The sequence below is a fragment of the Semicossyphus pulcher genome, unplaced genomic scaffold (assembly GCF_022749685.1).
Source record: "Semicossyphus pulcher isolate SPU_LCO1_2020_fin unplaced genomic scaffold, fSemPul1.0.p SCAF_20, whole genome shotgun sequence".
Lineage (NCBI taxonomy): Eukaryota > Metazoa > Chordata > Actinopteri > Labriformes > Labridae > Semicossyphus > Semicossyphus pulcher.
In genome coordinates this window covers 22,196,365-22,213,689 of record NW_027211694.1, presented here as the reverse complement: position 1 = coordinate 22,213,689, position 17,325 = coordinate 22,196,365, and the positions used below count along the sequence as shown (strand labels likewise).

General features: G+C 45.3%; 1 protein-coding gene across 1 annotated transcript in view; it reads right to left on the bottom strand.

Annotated features, from left to right (window-relative positions):
- mpped1 (metallophosphoesterase domain containing 1) overlaps positions 1 to 17,325 on the bottom strand; it is a 94,653-nt gene that overhangs the window by 56,446 nt on the left and 20,882 nt on the right. The window contains exon 4 of the mRNA XM_069670758.1: positions 4,176 to 4,401. Within this exon, the coding sequence (XP_069526859.1) occupies positions 4,176 to 4,401 (226 nt within the window). The remainder of the gene's footprint in view (positions 1 to 4,175; positions 4,402 to 17,325) is intronic.

The following is a 17,325-nucleotide window of genomic DNA, read 5'->3' as shown; positions in this document are numbered from 1 at the left end:
AATCCGGAGGGTTTGGGGAGAATGGAGGAAGCGGGATCTTATTTCGGATGGGATGTTGAGGGGTGTTTGGATGGAGACGATGTGGTGTATTAGCGTGTGAGAGTTGATCTATCTGTGGGATGAACTGTCGGAGCCCACTGAGAAGAACACAGCGTCAGAGAAAGAGAAAAAGGAGAGGATGAAGTAGGAGGAGGGGATGCAGAGGGAACAAGAAAAAGGCCCATGAGGGATGGAGGAGAGAGAAGAGACAGGAAGTGATGAAGACGATGGCAGAGGCAGGTTAGAAATAAATTATAAAAAAAGAGATAATGAGAAAACAGGACATGGCAAACATCCCAACCATAGACTGTGTAGCCAACGTGACATCACCCATTGGTTCGACTGCCTTTTAAGGCTGAGTTTGGCATTTTGTCCGCCACCATGTTGGCTTTCAGGAACCAGAAGTGACCATATTTGGACAAGACGGTGGAGCTGGGGAGGAGCGCGGGGCTGGCAAACCAATTCATCCAACCTTTTCTGCCCGTGGCTGATTCATTAGCTGGCAAATGAGTTAGTTAACTATTGTATGAACTATTGTAACAACAAACATTAATCAGCATAAGAAACATGGCTGTCAGAGCACGGCTGTTTTACTCCTCTGCACGTCTAAACAGCGCAGACGCTAACATATAAATAAAACAATAGTATAATGTGACCGAGTGTAAAAACTGCGTCTCAGATTTGTTGGACGGTCTGTTATTTCAATAAAGCGCACAGATTATTTGTCTGATATTTGCATTAACAAATCTCAATTTTTTGTTGAATGCAAACCGTTAAAATGTCGCTTGAGAGACGGAAAAACACTTTGGTTATCTTCGTGGTGTAAACTTCTTTATCCTTCATCCTGATCAGCTTAAGGTCGGAGACTCTGAGCTGCCGTGCTCGCGTGCTGTGGTTCCACGTGCACATATTAGTGCTGAGCATTTGCCTTCTTCCTCCCACTGCTATGCGTCCCGTGCTTTTCACCGTTTTTCTTGAACATTAGTTCAGTCTTACTTTTTCCTTCACTCATTTGGGGTCCACGGAGAATTGTCTCACTGCTGCATCTCCTGATTTTTGTTCTGCAAATTTGACACCTGCCAGCATTCACGTTTGTTTTCCGTGCTGCTACAGAGACCTGTAAATGTGACGTGTGGCGCTCAAGTGAAGGGGAAAAAAACGGTGCTTCATTGGACCTTTTTTAATTTTCACTTTTTATTTCAGTTTCAGTTAATTTGTTGAATCTTGGATTTTAAGTAGGCAAGCTATGGTATTACGGTCATGTGGTTACCGTCACAGCCCTAGCTCCAACAGCACAAACACGGCCCAGAGATTACGTTCAGTGACTGAACGAGCTGAGGTGACACCTAGCCGCTCCGCACCTGTCACTCAAAGAGGCCACGCCCCTAATGCTGCATCACTTTAAGCCTTAATATAATGTAAACAGGTGAGTTGTATAAAGATTCTCCCCGTACAGTTGTCATGAAGAGAGAAATGAGCTATAGAGACCCAAACTGTTTTTTGTACCAGGCTGTAAACATGTTTATTTCTGCTGTAAAGTTTAACATGGGGCTCTATGGGGACTGACTCACTGCTGGAGACAGCCTCAAGTGGACACCAGAGGAACTGCAGCTTTTGGCACGTTGGGTTTTGAAGTTGCCACTTAAACTTAACATTGAATAAACTGAAAATGTTGATATGAGAACTTTAAGTTATTGCAAATGTACATTTTTGGATTAGAAAGGAGAGGGATCAATCCATGAGCCGTTCAGGAGCAGCAGCCCGGCAGCACAAACAGGCAGCGCCCCTCCAGCAGCAGAATGGGACAAAAAAAGAGGAGGTTTCATCCATGTACATGCAGAGGCCAGCAAATTACTGGGACGACAAGGAGATGAAGGAAGAGAGGAAGAAAAAAAGAGGAGGAGGCATATGGCGGACAGAAAGAAAAAGGAAAGAAAGAATTGAAAGCTGCAAGAAGGAAAGAGGGATGGAAAGAGAGGGCAAGGAAAGAAGGAAGAATGGGGGGAAGAAGGGAGCAGACAGTGCAGACGGGGGGACACACAGAGCTTCCAGCTGGAGCCCCTCTGTGCTGCAGGAACACACCCCCAGGCTCACACACACACACACACATTCACACACACTCGTCACCTCATGTGCCCATTACACCAGCCAGGGCCAGCCGGTGAACATGAATAAAATCATCTCTTCCTAAATCTCCCTCCGTCCCTCTGTCGTCTGTCTCTTCCTCCTCTCCTGCATCTCTCCTTTGTCTCCCTCCCTCCACGGGTTCTCTCACTTTTCCTCCCTCCCACTCTTCTCCTTCTTTCCTTCCCTCTGTGTCGTCTCCATCTTCCTCTCCGTCCACCTCGGGCAGATCTCTGCAGAGACCCGAGCAATAAAGTCGGGGGACGCTGCTATCACAGCAAACCAATTACCCAGCAGCACTGGAGGCACACGCACACTCAAACACTGCCCTCGGGAACCTGTCACTAAAGCACACACACAAAGCAGATCATGGACCACCACCTAACCACTGACACACACACACACACACACACACACACACACTGGAAAAGAAGCAGCCTGTCCATGTGGATTTGAGGTAGAAAAATAGCAAGCAATTCAAGTGAAAGCTAAATAGAGAAGTAAATAAATGATTCATTTCAGTGATTCAAAGATGCACGGAAGAAGTTAAAGAGAGGACAGACGGAAGGTTTGTCACGATACCGTTTCAGATTATTAAAAGAACCCGAAGTTCAAACTTAAAACCTCAATAATTGATGACTAACAACCCTTTTTGACACAACGAAACTCTGTACGACTCCGAAAAAGATACGTACAGGTCGTCTGTGCAACAGCTTATTACGGACTATATTCACGTCTTTGTCAGACGGTCTCTCCAGTGGCCATCCTGATAAAGAGGAGGAAGTCAGGTGATGCAGAAAGAGCAAGAAAGTCATTTTGCAGAGATTGGTGAGGGGAGAAGCAACAGGACTTTCAACACAGAAGACCGAGTTCAAGTCCTGTTTGAAACCAAAAACCAGCGTTGACCTCAAGATGTTTAAAACCTTAACGTGTGTGTAAAATGTGAGCGAGCCACACATGACGACAGATTATGAGACATTGAACAGTTTTGTTCCTGTAGTGTGGAGAGCAACGATCTGACCCAAACAGCACACCACACACGAACAGATTCATTCACCAACAACCAGAGTCCGACTCTCACGGCTGGAAATCTCACTGAATCTCTGGCGGTCAAACGAGACTTTAGAGTAAACAAACATGGCCGACGACGGGCAGGAAGAATTGGTGAGGATTTGGACTTTTTACGGAAAATTCAGGAAGAAAAAAGAACAAACTGTGGAGGAAGTGGTGGAGACGGCGTGAACACGGGCTGGACATGTTACTTTATGTTACACGTTTGCTTTTGTTGCCATGCTCTGCAGTTGTTGTGCTTCCTTCTTCGCGTTTGGTTCCACGTGACGATCCACAGAGTGCGTGCTTGGCTGCCGTCGGGGTTTCCCCCACACAACAGGATGTCAGATCGTAAATACTGAACGTGTAATATTTGAAATCGGTGCGGCCACAACGTTCTCCTGAGCAGACCAAGGAAGTAAAATCACTCTTAACATCCCTCACAGCACAGGAACATCTGGAGATATCATCATCAAGAAGGTTTGATGCCTGCACCCAATACGTAACCAGGTAATGTGTACATGTTTATCTGATACGGATATGCAAGTATGACACAGTTCCATCCTCAATCAGATCAGCCAATCACAATCGTTAATACTGCACAGGGCGGGATTGTTAAGATGACTGACAGAGGTGTGACCCTAAGACATTTTTGTAAACAAACAAGATGGCTGCCACTGATGTGGAACTTTCTGAATCTGCTGTCACAAAACTGGACGGTAGTTTAAATCAAACATTATCTGAGAGGTTGTTTGCAAATTGGTCTTGCAATTCCAGGCTAATACAAGACACTAAAAGGAAGAAACAGAGGTCAAAGGTCTGCACATCCTCGAAACATAAAGCCAAAATATTGTGTAAAAGTTGTCTTCATTTTCGAAGATGGTGACAACAAACAAAATGAAAGTGAAACCTAACCCACACTGTTTCCGCTTGTGTGCACTGCAGTGCTGCGAGTCACTCACCAGGGGGAGCCGTAGATCTTGAAGCCCCTCACGGAGACCTCAGAGTCCTGCAGGTAGATGCAGTTGGTGAGCAGCGACTGGACGTTCTCGTAGTTCTCCGGCTTCAGCTTGGAGGCGGAGGGGAAGTAGTAGAAGTCCTGCTTGATCAAGTCGGCCATAAACTCCTGGTCAAAGGTCAACTCGTGGTTCCCGGCAATGACTATCTTGATGTCGTAGGGAAGGGTACCTGGGAGGGAGGAGAGGGAGAATGAACACTGGACTGAAGCGACCTGTATCTGGAAAGATCAAGGTTATTGATCTGTAAAAGATCCATAAAGTGTCCAGAGAGAACACGGGGGGTCGGATCTGTGACTGATGCTTAAATGATTTAGCAAACATACGATTTCTGTAATGTTTTACTTTGAAACCAGATAAAATGTCATAAAGACTGCAGATCTGCCAAAAGGCATCACTGGATTTCCAGGCGGCTGCAGATAAAGAAATGTGGTTATATGTTTTTACTGATCTTCAGTGCAGACTCTGCAGGACCTTATCTGAAAAGATCCTGAATGGAAAGAATGCGAGGTTGGGCAACAGGTCTGTTGGATATGACGTCCGAATGCAACAACACCTTTAGTGGATTAGATTTTAGGGTATTTTATTCATGATTGGTTTCTGCATTTGGGGTTTTTCAGGGTCGAATGTTGTCAGAAAGTTCTCAAATTATAAACCGTCAAAGATCTAGTTTGTGATCTGGTGGGAAATCTTTTAGGATTTAACCTTTGACGAATACAAACATATTACGACCGTTTGTGTTTATCTTTTACATCGGAAATACAGGAAAGGAAGGAAGGGTCGAAAAGAAACAGGGGACCTGGCAGTAAATGAAAGGGAGTGAAAGACTTGCTGAAGGAAGAACGATGAAGAGTAAAAAAGCGGGGAAACAGGGTGGTAGAATGTAGGAGGGGAAGGAAATGCAGGTCATCCCTGGTCATTGTGACGACCTCGCCTTTTTGTCGCTTGGTTGGCTGTTTGCTCGTCTGTCTCTGTTTCAGATGCCAGTGGGTGTGGGCGGGTCGTCAGGGGCCCGGTGTTCCCAATCCTAGAAAAGCACCCCTCACTTTCTCTTATTTGTAATTTGATTAAAATACATCGCTAATTATTTGGAAGTAACTCCTCGTGTCCTCCCGTTATTTGTCATTGGTTTTGAGCTGGCCATGACAAACTGGGGGCTCGTCCAATTGCGATTGATCCCATGTGTTTGGTCATTTTTTATTAAATCAGTTGTTTGTGTTGAACGCATCAAGGTGTTGCTAATTGTAGTGAGTTTCCCCTAGCAGGATACGGTGACGGTAGGCATTACGTACGTCACTCTGGAGGCGGGATGTTACGGGGAGTGGAATTAGGTGAGAGAAAACACCTGGATGATTTGAGTTGAGTTGTATTTGTGTCAGGAGATCAGAGCTGGAGTTGTGGATTGAACAGTTAATTCGACCATGCGTAGGGAAGTGTTAACTAAAGCTACATTACCGTTAGGCCTCACAGCATTACCGCTTTAGGTTTCGCTGTTATCGTTGTTCTCTTGTAGTGTTGGGGCGAAAGCGGTTGGTGCGTTTGTCTCAGGAGCATGTCCATGGCTGTGGGGGGTCTCTGTACCTACAGTTTACCAGCGGTGTCTACTAGCATGTATCCTCATGAAGACCAGAGTTAGCTTGAGTTAGCGAGTTGCTTTGTCACAACACTTTGGCATGTCTTGACACCCAATGTAGCGTCTGTTGCCTCAATGTGGGCAACAGAAACTGTTTCATAAACATAAATCGGTCTGTTTGGTTCGGTTTGGGTTAAATGGTTAACGTTCGGAAAAACATAATGTGGTAGGTTTTAACAATATTGAACAACATTTACGTTTGGATTCACAAGGAACCCTGGTCTCGACCCCAAACTTTGTTGGTGTGTCTCCCAGTTTCAAATATTGCAGCACATATATTTACATTACAGTTAGTTTAAAGCTACGTGCAGACATTGAGGGGTACCATGTGCATCTGCGTAAGACACAAAGGGTTGTGACAAAGCAACTGTGTAGAAAAGACAAGAGGAAGAGGAGAGAGGAAGGAGAAAAAAGGTAGAAAGGAAGGAGGGAAAGGAAAGGAGACGAGGATGGAAAATAGAGGACAGAGACTTCGGGACATGAATGGGGGGATGGAGGGACAGGAGAGGTAGTGGAAGGACAGAGAGAAAAGAAGAAGAAAGAAAGGTGGCAGAAAAAGAGGAGAGGGAAAATTTAGGCCGACATGAAACCCTTCGCAGACAGCTTGGCATTCACACGCGACAGAGCTTTCTCATTGTTTTCCCTCCATTTCTAGCAAATCTGTACATCTGTCTCAGCTTCCCTCCATCAGTCAGGTCTCAACCCAGTGCACTGCTGTCTTCTGTTTATGGAAGCATGAGCCGAACGATCCGTCAGGGAATCTTTATCTGGAGGAATGATGAGGAGGAGGAGAAGCATTGTGGAGTCTACGACGCAGAATATTAAACATTTACGGGGGGAAAGGAACCGCTTCTGCATCTTTTCCCTCCTTTTCCCTCTCATCATCCTCCTTTAATCACTTCTTCACATCACCCTCCATTCTTTCCTCCGTCTCAATGGCTTTAATTGGCTATTCAGAGCCTGGCACAGCAGGCCGCGCCATCGATCTGCGCCCATCAAACCCAGCGGCGGCTGGCCCTTCACAAATCTACACGATGCTTTCAAAGCTATGCGGAGGAAACAGAAAAACCAGCGCTGACAAACATCTGGGGGTCTGCTTTTGTCAGGTAGAGCAGCTGACGGAGAGTTCAATCACCATTTTTATTACAGCCAGGACGGCCAGGCGTGCAGCTGAAAGCTTCGGCTTGTGTGTTGTTTTTTTCGAGCGACTTTCCCTCTTGTGTGCGAGTTTGCATGCATCTGTGCATGAACGTGTCATGTTAGTGAAAAGGAGTAATTAAACCGAGCTTTAAAGAGGCTGACAGCCCGGCGACGGCTCTGTCATAACAGCCAATCACAGCGCGGTGACAGAAAGCGAGGAAGCGCGGGGGGGAGAGGAAGGAGAGAGCGACAGAAATACTTTAGGAAGCCCAAAAATCCTTGAGAGTGAAGGAGGAATAATAAGGAGATGAAAGCAGCTGTCACAGAGTGCCCGTCTCTGCGGTTTGGGCCGGGTCCGCCCCCTCTCTCCTCCAACACGGCTCCCATTTGTTTGGCAGAAGGAGCTTGTGTTTAGTTGTCAAGCAGACACCGAAAAAGCTCCATAAATGAGGGGCCGCACCTCCACAAAGGCACACGTACGCACACGCCACCAAGCATTCAAAAACACTTTCAATTTTGTTTCGTCATTTGAACCAGCGCGCAGTCAATCGTTCCTCCATAAACAACAGATCACTCCAACAAAAATGTGATCATTATTTTTATCTCATGCAAATTAGTGAAGGCATGGGTCCGTCTCCTGAATCTCTGCAGGTTGTCTTGATGTCCAATAAGATATCATCAATGTGTTATTAAAAACCTCTGAGACATTTAAAAGGCATGATTGCTGCCACGTGTTCCCTGCGTCTGTTTGGAGCGACGGCCGTGCACGTCCTCAAACAGTAACGCTACCCATACACAAGCTGCAGTCGGCACATGAACAGTCGGGTCAGTGTAGAGGCAGAGGGGATGTGACAGGGTCAACACAGCAGCAGGGACAATGATGGCAGAAAGTTCTGAAGACGAGCTGATAGACCAAGTCCACAATGATCCACATGTGTACGATGTGTCGTTGCCGCTGCACAGAGACAAACATGCCTGTTTTAGAAGTCGACGTGGAAACCTGCAAAACTAAATGGAAACAAGTCCGGGAGCGTTACGTCCGAGCACGGAGGAACATGTTGGAGAGATTGAGCAAGGACGGTGCCGACGCCATGTCTCTTGTTTACAGTCTCTGGTGCGCCCTCTAGAGGTATCCTCCAGTTACACGTGTAGTGCATAGACAAGTATGTGAACAATTTGCCTTCATGATACGGACAGTTGTGTACGCGTATGCAAGGTTGAAAAGCCAGAATGAATCCGGTTTTATTCATCTTTAAAATTTATAGGCAAACACACATTTCTTTATGCTCTGTATTTCAACTGGCCTGAGCTGCTTAACAATAAAATGCTTCCAGCCAATGGAAGTCTTTAACTGTGAAGCAGCGGCTTGGATGACACTTACTGGGATTGTACACCGACACTGTCGTGTTAGACAAACGTGCGCGACACGTAAGCGTCACGGCAGCATCTATTTTGCGATCTACTGTGACTGCAGCAAAGAAGAGCCTCAAAGTCAGCCAATGGTGGTTCAATTCCTGGCCACAAATAGGGGGCGGCAGTGACGGCAAAAAGTGTGCAGGAAATAGTAGAAGAAGAAAACTTTGCAACCGACTTGTAGACGTATTTCTTAATTGTGCATAAATTCTGTATTTATGTCGGATGTAGAATCAAATGAGAATGAATAGGATTGGTTTACCCAGGAAATACATATCCATTGCTCTTTCAAATTCATCTAGCCTGTCAACAACTTTGAAGCATATTAAAGTTTGCCAAAATGAAGACATCACATGGTTTAACATGGATTCCTTGTTTGTTGTAGTGTGTTTACAGAGAAGTCAATGGCTTTCTGCGCTTCACTGACGCGCAGCAGCACAGCACACGCGGCTGGTGGAGATTGCAGCATTAGAGCGGCTCTGTCCCGGCACACGCGTGTCGAAAATACGCTACCTGTGTAGATTTAGACGTAATGTTTAGGGTAGCCAAAGTCCACTAGTTTGCAGTGGAACACGGTGAACATCACCTTATAAGGATCTTAAATATATCCATATTCCTTTAATATATGAAAAGGTCTGCACAGGTTTGCTGTGCATAACGCTTCGAATGTCTCGCACATTCTCATACCTTTTCATCAAGTTCTGGCACAACCCTTTTTTTCCATCTCGTATGAACGGTAAGGATTATTAGCAACCGTCTCAAGGTTCGCTCTAACGTCTGTTCTTTCTAACACGTCTCTATCGTGTGTTTGGTAATTAAAAAAAAGTTAAGGGAACAGCTTGGGTTAAACTACAAATGATGTTGACTCTTGTGTTGCAAAGCATTCTGCTACTGTCAAACCACAAAGATGCTAAACTAAAGCTACAGAGCTGCAGAATCAAGGGATCACTCTTTACACCTTTTCATTTTATATTTTGTTCATAGAAAACTAAAGTGCAGTTTTAAAACGTATCACAACTAATTCATTTCTCATAAATCTATAGTATGAGATCTAATCGTATCTCATACTGCTTCACAAACCGCTGCAATTTATCAGATTTCCTCTGCAGCCGAAATGATGACTTTGATAGTTTGTGGAAGAAAAGCAATCAGGAAAGGAGCCAAGAAGCTGCATGGGAGCTCAGCGTCTACCTGGAGACTTGTTTCGCTCGTTGTGTCGGCCTCCGAAGACTGAAGCACGCTGAGTGATGAAACCTGGACGGACCGGAGGCTGCACGCCAGCAAAAACGCAAAGTATGGATGAAAATGAATGAAGTCGACCTTTAGCCTCTGAGCTGTGAAGTCAGGTCAGAGATCTTTACACACCCTACATCTACCTGCCTTTATCTGCAAATACACACAGTAATGTAACGGTTCATATAAATCAACTAAGGACTGAAAGATGCTTTTAATCAACTAAACGTCTAAAATGCAAACATGAGAAACAAGTGAGGGAAATGGATGTGTGTGTGTGTGTGTGTGTGTGTGTGTGTGTGTGTGTGTGTGTGTGTGTGTGTGTGAGAGCCTGAGGGGAAGACAGACAGCGAGGCAAACACGGCAAAGACAGCCACATAACAAGGCGCTCATAAATTTTCAACAAATAAACACTATCTGTGTCTCTCAGAAATTTCTGCAACGCGAGCAGTTTTTCACCCATGAAGTTTGACGGCTAACAGTAAACTGAGAGGAATAAATCACAGGGAGAGATGTATAAAAGTCCACCAGCTGGGCACAAAAGCCACCGTCCTCCTGCGCGCGCACACGCACACACACACACACACACACGCTCGTACTTAGCAAATTAACTTTCAATTTCACGGATGAATTTTCTGAAAGTTACCCCCAGAAACGTGGCTGCAAAATGACAACATGAGAATACCAACTAGCTCTCCAACCATCAACCTGTTTTTACTCCCTTCTCGCCAAAAGTTCAGCTGGTCAGTGGCTCGACGCTTCAAAATATGACTCTGCAGGTAACGCTCCAGTGTCGCTCCTGGAAGCTGTCCGAGGTTACTAACTTGATTAGCCGTTGATGTCGGGCGACAAAGCAGGAAGAGCCTGAAGATGAAAATAAATACTGTGATCCACGAGACCGAGGTGTGAACTTAAGAGTCAATGTTGATTTCTTTTAAGAAGCTGACTTCAAGTTACATAATGAATGTTAGCGTCATAACAATCCAACTTAAGACAGTGATTTAAATACATACATAACTTATAGTTAGCACATTAATAATATTTGTATTTTGTTTTAAGCAAACCGAGATCTTCTGTCCTCAATCCAACCGAGTAGTCTGGAAACAGTTTGGTTATGTTTATGCACCAACGTTAAATGTGCAATAATTATTGTTGCACAACCAAAACTCTTCGAAAATACAATCAAAAAAATTGATTTAGAAAGTCTACCAGTTGTTGCGTATTTACCGTTGCTAAGGACCTAATTAACCAAAGGATTGCGCAGCTTTTGCGCCCGTTAAACCTGTGCTAATGACAGGGGGCTTTCACATTAGGCATCCGAGTACACTTGGCCCCAAAGTCCAGTTCGTTCGAGTAGTGTGAACACTCTGTACCGTACTCGGGGATTGAAAAGGTGGTCTCGAGTACGGTTCATGCGTACTTGGTTACGGTACGCATCAGATGTGAAAGGTAAACGTACCAAACCACAGCAGTGGACTGCTTTTATGATGTCTCCTCCGAAACCCGCTCATGCATGCAGCACTGCCCATCTCATCCTCTGAACTGCACGGCCATGGCTGATAGCGTAGGAATGTAGGTGAGCGGGTCGTTTTTGAAACTTTCTCCAAAATATGAATTATAGCAGGCATAGAGCGAAGGTCGGCTGCATTGTACGGGCTTGGGATCATGCGATTCACATGCTTTTCTACACTGAAACGACAACATAAACAATGTGATGCAGTTGAGGATACTCTTCTTCTTCTTCTTCTGTGTTTTTGAGGTGCATTACCGCCACCTTCTGCTTCAGAGTCCAACCGCAAGTGTGCTCGGGTACGGAACGAATTTACTTATGTGAAAGCTGCTCGGCGGGGGAGAGGGTACTGTACGAAGCGATCGTACCGAATGTGAAAACGTCCTAAGCCTGATGCTCAAAGCACACCGGAGGGTTTAATGCACCTCAAGTTGAGCTGCAGAGCAAACGGCGTCTCTGTGCTCCGCTGCTGCTCGTATTTAAATGAGTCATTATGCAGACATTCGGGGCAAATTTGTCTCCTTTCTATTCAAATGAGCTTTGTGGCAAAAAAGCGTCTAATTAACGACAGCTCTAACGGCACCGTGCAGTTAGAGTGAAAATACTACCTTCTGCAGAGAGCTGGTGGGAACTGCAGCGCAGTGAGCCGTCGCACTCAAAAGCAAAACAAGAGCAAACTGCACGGATCTCCAAAACTTTGCTTTGTGAATCGGACCTCGACACGGAGCAGTTTCCTGCTTCATTCTAAAAGTCTGACCAAACATTGCTCTTTTATTTACTTGGTCTTATTAACTAACTAACATACTAACGTCGTTCCTTATTTACTGTCACTCACAGGACCTTTTCATGTCCGAAGGCTGACAGGACATTGCTTAGTTATTACTGCTAATTTGACCCCTTTATTTTGAAAGTCTAGACTGGACGTTGACTGTCTGTTATCACTAACTTACGCTCCTGTACGTGCAAAACTGTTTTAGCGGTTTAATTTACCTCGTCTTGGCTTTTTAACGGCTTGTTTTGATCATTTTTAAATAATGTTTCTTTTGCCCTTTGTCATGATGCTTTGAATGTCTAGTCTGACGCACTTTGAATTGCCTTGTTGCTGAAACGTGCTATATAAATAAACTTGCCCTCGCCGTACAGGGAGACCTACAACTTTATTGTCCCAGAGGGGGTAATTGTTTTGCAGCCAGGTAAAAACGTTTGGTAATTCTACAGTAAATCTCCATCCTCTTCATGGTGATTATTTTGAAGAGCAAGGCCTCTGACCAAGCTGATGTGCTTGATGAGTTGGGAGTGAGGACGTGTTGCGACTGTACAAGCTGCCAGTTTTGTGCGTCTGTCTTTCAGAGGTGTTTTCTGTCCCTGCTTACGGCTGTCAATAAAAACAATAATACAGAAAAAATAAAGAAATCCAACAATAGTCTGTTTTTGTGCGCGGCCACAAAGAACAAATCAATCAAAAAGAGACAATTTCTGCAGCAAATAAGCATGAAAGTGTTGCTTCTGTGACAAAAGAGAAGAAAGGAGGGAGGATGTGGGGGGTGGGGGTGGGAGGGGGCATCCAAACATTCGGGGCGACATTCCCCAACAACACGCCGGCTGCTCTCTGTCGCCTCGCCGTCTTTTGTCTTCGAGTTCTGCTTTAGAGCAACAAATATTTTTAATTTGTCTGCGAGTGAATCAGTAGCACTGAGCAGACCCCCCCGGCACAGAATAAGAACAAAAGAAGAAGAAAAGTGAAAAAGAAGGAGTGCAAAGATTGGAGGACAGAGCAGCTCAGGAGCGCAAACAGCTGGACTTCAGGGTTTCCTTCTGTCCCTTCATCCCTTCAGTCCTCTCCCTCCTCGCTCTGTGTCTTTGCTCTTTTGTCGAGCGTCCGCCCGCCCTCCGGTCACACACAGCCCAGATCTGCTGTCTGTCACCGCACAAACCTGCGTCCTCCCAAGAGCTCCACAAGGCGGCCTGCGTGTGTGAATGTGTGTAACATGCAGCCTGCAGGTTCAAACATATCCCTGGAAGTCTCTCTGTGCAGAAGCGTGTTTGTGTATCTTGACATGTGAATGCATAAGACTGTGTGTGTCACCCGCTACGTGTGTGTGTGTGTGTGTGTGTGTCGACTCCCACCCCGCCACAGGAAAGCTTCCGGAGTTCGGCCACCATTGTTCCGACGCTGCGATGGGTGGTCTGCTCTTTGAAGAGGAAAATCCCCGCTCTGCCCAAAGCTCTGGCATATACGGGGGGATTACTGCCCATTGTGTGTGTGCATGCGCGTGTGCACACTCTCATGTGTGTTTGTGCGCATGCAGAAACAAAAAAGACAGAATTTCCTGTCTGCCAAGACAAAGTTAATTCCTAAGTGTGCGCGTGTCTGCGTAGATACCAAAAACTAGTGGCCAAAACACGCAGCCAAATAACTTAGTCCCATAGTGTGTGTGTGTGTGTGTGTGTGGAGAACGTCTGAGTGTGTGTGCAGTAGCAGAAAACGGGGGCCAAATATTTCCTGCCAATCCAAAATGCTTAAATTAAGACCGTGTGTGTCAGTGTGAGTGGATGCATGCGCACAAGAAGCAGCAGCCAAACTTTCTGCTAAAATCAAAAATTAATTTAAAGGAAAAGTCGAGTTTTATTGCGACTGGGATCTTGTCTTTCGCAGCGTTTGAGCCGTCATTACGTGTTGTTAAAGGATGGCATCAGATCAGGCCTGGGGCTTAATTTCATCAGCGCAGCCGAGCGGAAGTCGAGGATACCAAGAGAATAAAACACTTCAAACTACAATACCACTCTCATGTGCGTGCTAAATACAGCCAGGGAGCTATTAGCTTAGCATAAGAATGGGAGCAGGGGTTAACAGCTTGCCTTGCCTAGTTCAGTTCAGAATTACGCCTGCTAACACTTTAAATGCTCAAACTCAAACATATTATAGCATGACAAAAAATAGTGCACATAAAACAGGATGGGTCCAATCAGTGTTACCTTTATATGTATCATTAAGTCTGGGCTCTATTATATCTAAATGACTAAATGAGTTTGTGCAGTGAGTTTCGGATTGCTCCAGTAGATCGCTTCAGCTAGCAGCCACAAAAAAAGGCTGTAATAACTGCAAGGTCATCCTTCCGTCAATCAAAGGTCGTCCACTAAAAGTTCTTGTTGTTTCCACTGACAGGCTCAGATTGTTCTTCTAAGTGTGTGACAACATCACAGAAAGGATCCCTACAGAGAGAGACCTTCTTGTTACAGAGGAAGATGATTGTTTTAACCACAAACAGACGTTACATCGCTCTCTGCAACTCCACCAAACTTCATTGAGAAAAACGGTAATTCTACCTCCTCTGTTCTAGTTTCTTGTCTACCGTCTACTGTTTTTTTTGTGTTTTATATGGTTATAAGGACACCAACATTATTTGTATAACACAACAAACTAAGTGATCGAAGCAGCGGTAGATCAGCAACTCCTGTGTTCTGCAAGGTAAAAGAGAGCGAAGTAACGTCTGTTTGTGGTTTTAAAAAATCATCTTCCTCTTTAAAGTAAAAATTCCTGTAAATGTCTGTAAGTCTCTATCTCTGAATGAGGTAACACAATGGTGACTGAGCCTGTGGCCCACTGATGAAAGCCTCTGCATTTGCAGTATATAGTATTATTATGGGCTGGGTGTCTGTGGCGGCGCCCAGTTAGTGACGCGTTCTCCATCAGCCAGCAGTGGTTGGTCTGCCAGAGAGGGTAGGCGGAGCTAAGCGGCTGCTTTTCCGCTCTCTGCAAGTGTTGCGAGTAAACAGTAATCTACTATGGCTGAACAAACAAAGAAAAGATGGATGACTACAGATACAACTTCAACAAGAAGTGAAAATCCAAAGAAGAAGAAACAGGAAAATCAAGAGTTACAACCGGAGCCGACCGTGGACGTCACACATGCAGCACTGTCTGGATATCTGGGAAGTGTGCTCCCACAATTACCGTTTATCGCCATAGGGGGCGCCAAAGTGAATTAAACTGAGATATTAGAGAACATCACTTTAAATCATTTTCAGGATCAGTTTTTGTATTTTATATATTTATAAGGAATCGAACACTTTGTGTAACACACCAACAAACTAACCAATCGAGGCAGCGGCAACTTCTGTGATCTGCAAGGTAAAATGACTGTTTTTGTCAATGGAGTCTGGTGGCTTCAAAGAGAGCGATGTAACGTCTGTTTGTGGTTAAAAAAATCATCTTCCTCTGTAACAAAAAGGTCTATCTCTGCAGGGATCCTTTCTGTGATGTTGTCAGCGGAAACAACAAGAACTTTTAGTGGATGCACTTTGTTTGGATGCATTTCCACGCAGGGGTAGCAATGCAGCCATTACAGACTGTTTCACAGCCGCCAGCTGAAGATATCTCCTGGAGAAACTCAGAAACTTTTTGTACACAACATTTAGACACCCTGGTTTAATAATTACAAACGTAAGATCTACTTAGATTTTCCAGAAAAATTCTGGTTTATTACAAAGTCTTAGTCTGTTTGAGTTCATTGCGAGTACATGTCTGTTTATGTTTGTGTGTACACACCTCACAGCTTATGTTTGTCGTCTTTATGTATAGAAAGATTGCAGCCGAACGGTGACGCCTTAGCCGGCCCTTTATCTGTGCGTGCTTAAAACAGAAACGCAGTAATTCAAAGAGAAGCTTCAAAAGCAACAGCACTGATGTTCAAAGACAGACAAGCTAAAGACTCAGCGCGGATCAGGCGTAATTCCTGTACAGCGCGCGCACGTGTGTGAGTGTGTGTGTGTGTGTGTGGTAGACAGACAGAGAGGGAAGACTGGATGCGAGAGAAGAAAGTAATATGTCACATGAAAGAGAAGAAGAGAGGTGAGTGAGGAACAAGGTAGAGATGGATGACGGAGGAAAAGAAGCTTCCGCCTTCTCACCTCAGCTTAAACTTAATACTCACTCGTTTCATTTAACTCTCCGCCCACACACACACACACGTACACACACAATCGCACAAGCAGACACAAAACAAAGACAGGCAGCAATTATGAGACGGCGTACACAAACACCACCTACTGAGCGACGCATCCAAAACACACATTTTATCTGAGTACAGCAGCACCTCCTTACACTCCACAATGTCCTCCCTGAACAGAATGCATTACACACACACACACACAAAGACACACACACACACAGACGCAGTGACAAAGACAGATACAGAGCATCATCAAGCGGCCTCGTAGGTGGTCTCTCTCTCTCTTCCTCGTCCTCCCTCCCACACTTCATCTCCGTCTCTTTCATCCTGTCTGCTCCACTTCCACGTTCAGTGTGACGACGTCGCCTCCAGGATGAAGCGCTGGAAGATTAAGCTGCAACTTTCACAACCGGCGACGTGGGCTTCCTGACGAATGCTGATGAATTAAAGCACTGGCCACTCGCCATCTGTCCCGTGTCTGTTTTTAAACTGGGTTTCTGAAGCCACATTTAGCCCATGTTCAACCCTCGTACTGTGCAGTGTATTTTTGTCCAAGCATTCAGCAGGAGGAAGGCCTGCCCATGCAAGATTCAAGTGCTTTTATATTACTCTGTTCTTCTTTGTTTTTGATGCTATAAAAAGAGGGTGTGGCCTCATGATTGACAGCTCTGTTGACAAATGGGACTCCTGCAGCGTTCTGTTCCCGAGTAGCAGAGTAGAGGAGGAACGGTGAGAGGAGACGTAACTAACACTAACACTACAGTCAGTGAACTTTCCATCAGCGTGAATATCTGCTTCAGACCGACACAAGAAGCTGTTCTGCTGCAGACTGAGCCCACCTGAGGGCTCCAACACGCCAAGGACACCTGAGGGCTCCAACACGCCAAGGACACCTGAGGGCTCCAACATGGCAAGGACACAAGGTAAAGGTGTGTGTCGTGTAGAGGAAGGGGCGTGTCGTCAATACTGCGGCTCGGCCAGCCGATCTCTACTGCACACACTCTGGATACAGATGAAAGATGGCAGCGCCCGCTCCGGGGGGAATTAGGCTTCACTTTTGTCCAAGAGGAGGAGGAGACGGCGTCCATCTTTATGTACAGTCATTGGTCCAACCCAAAAGAGGTAAATCAACAGGTTGCAGGAGTCTAACAATTTAAATATATTGCTTTTCTGTAATCATAAATATATTTCCCTTATTCACGAATGGAGGAACCT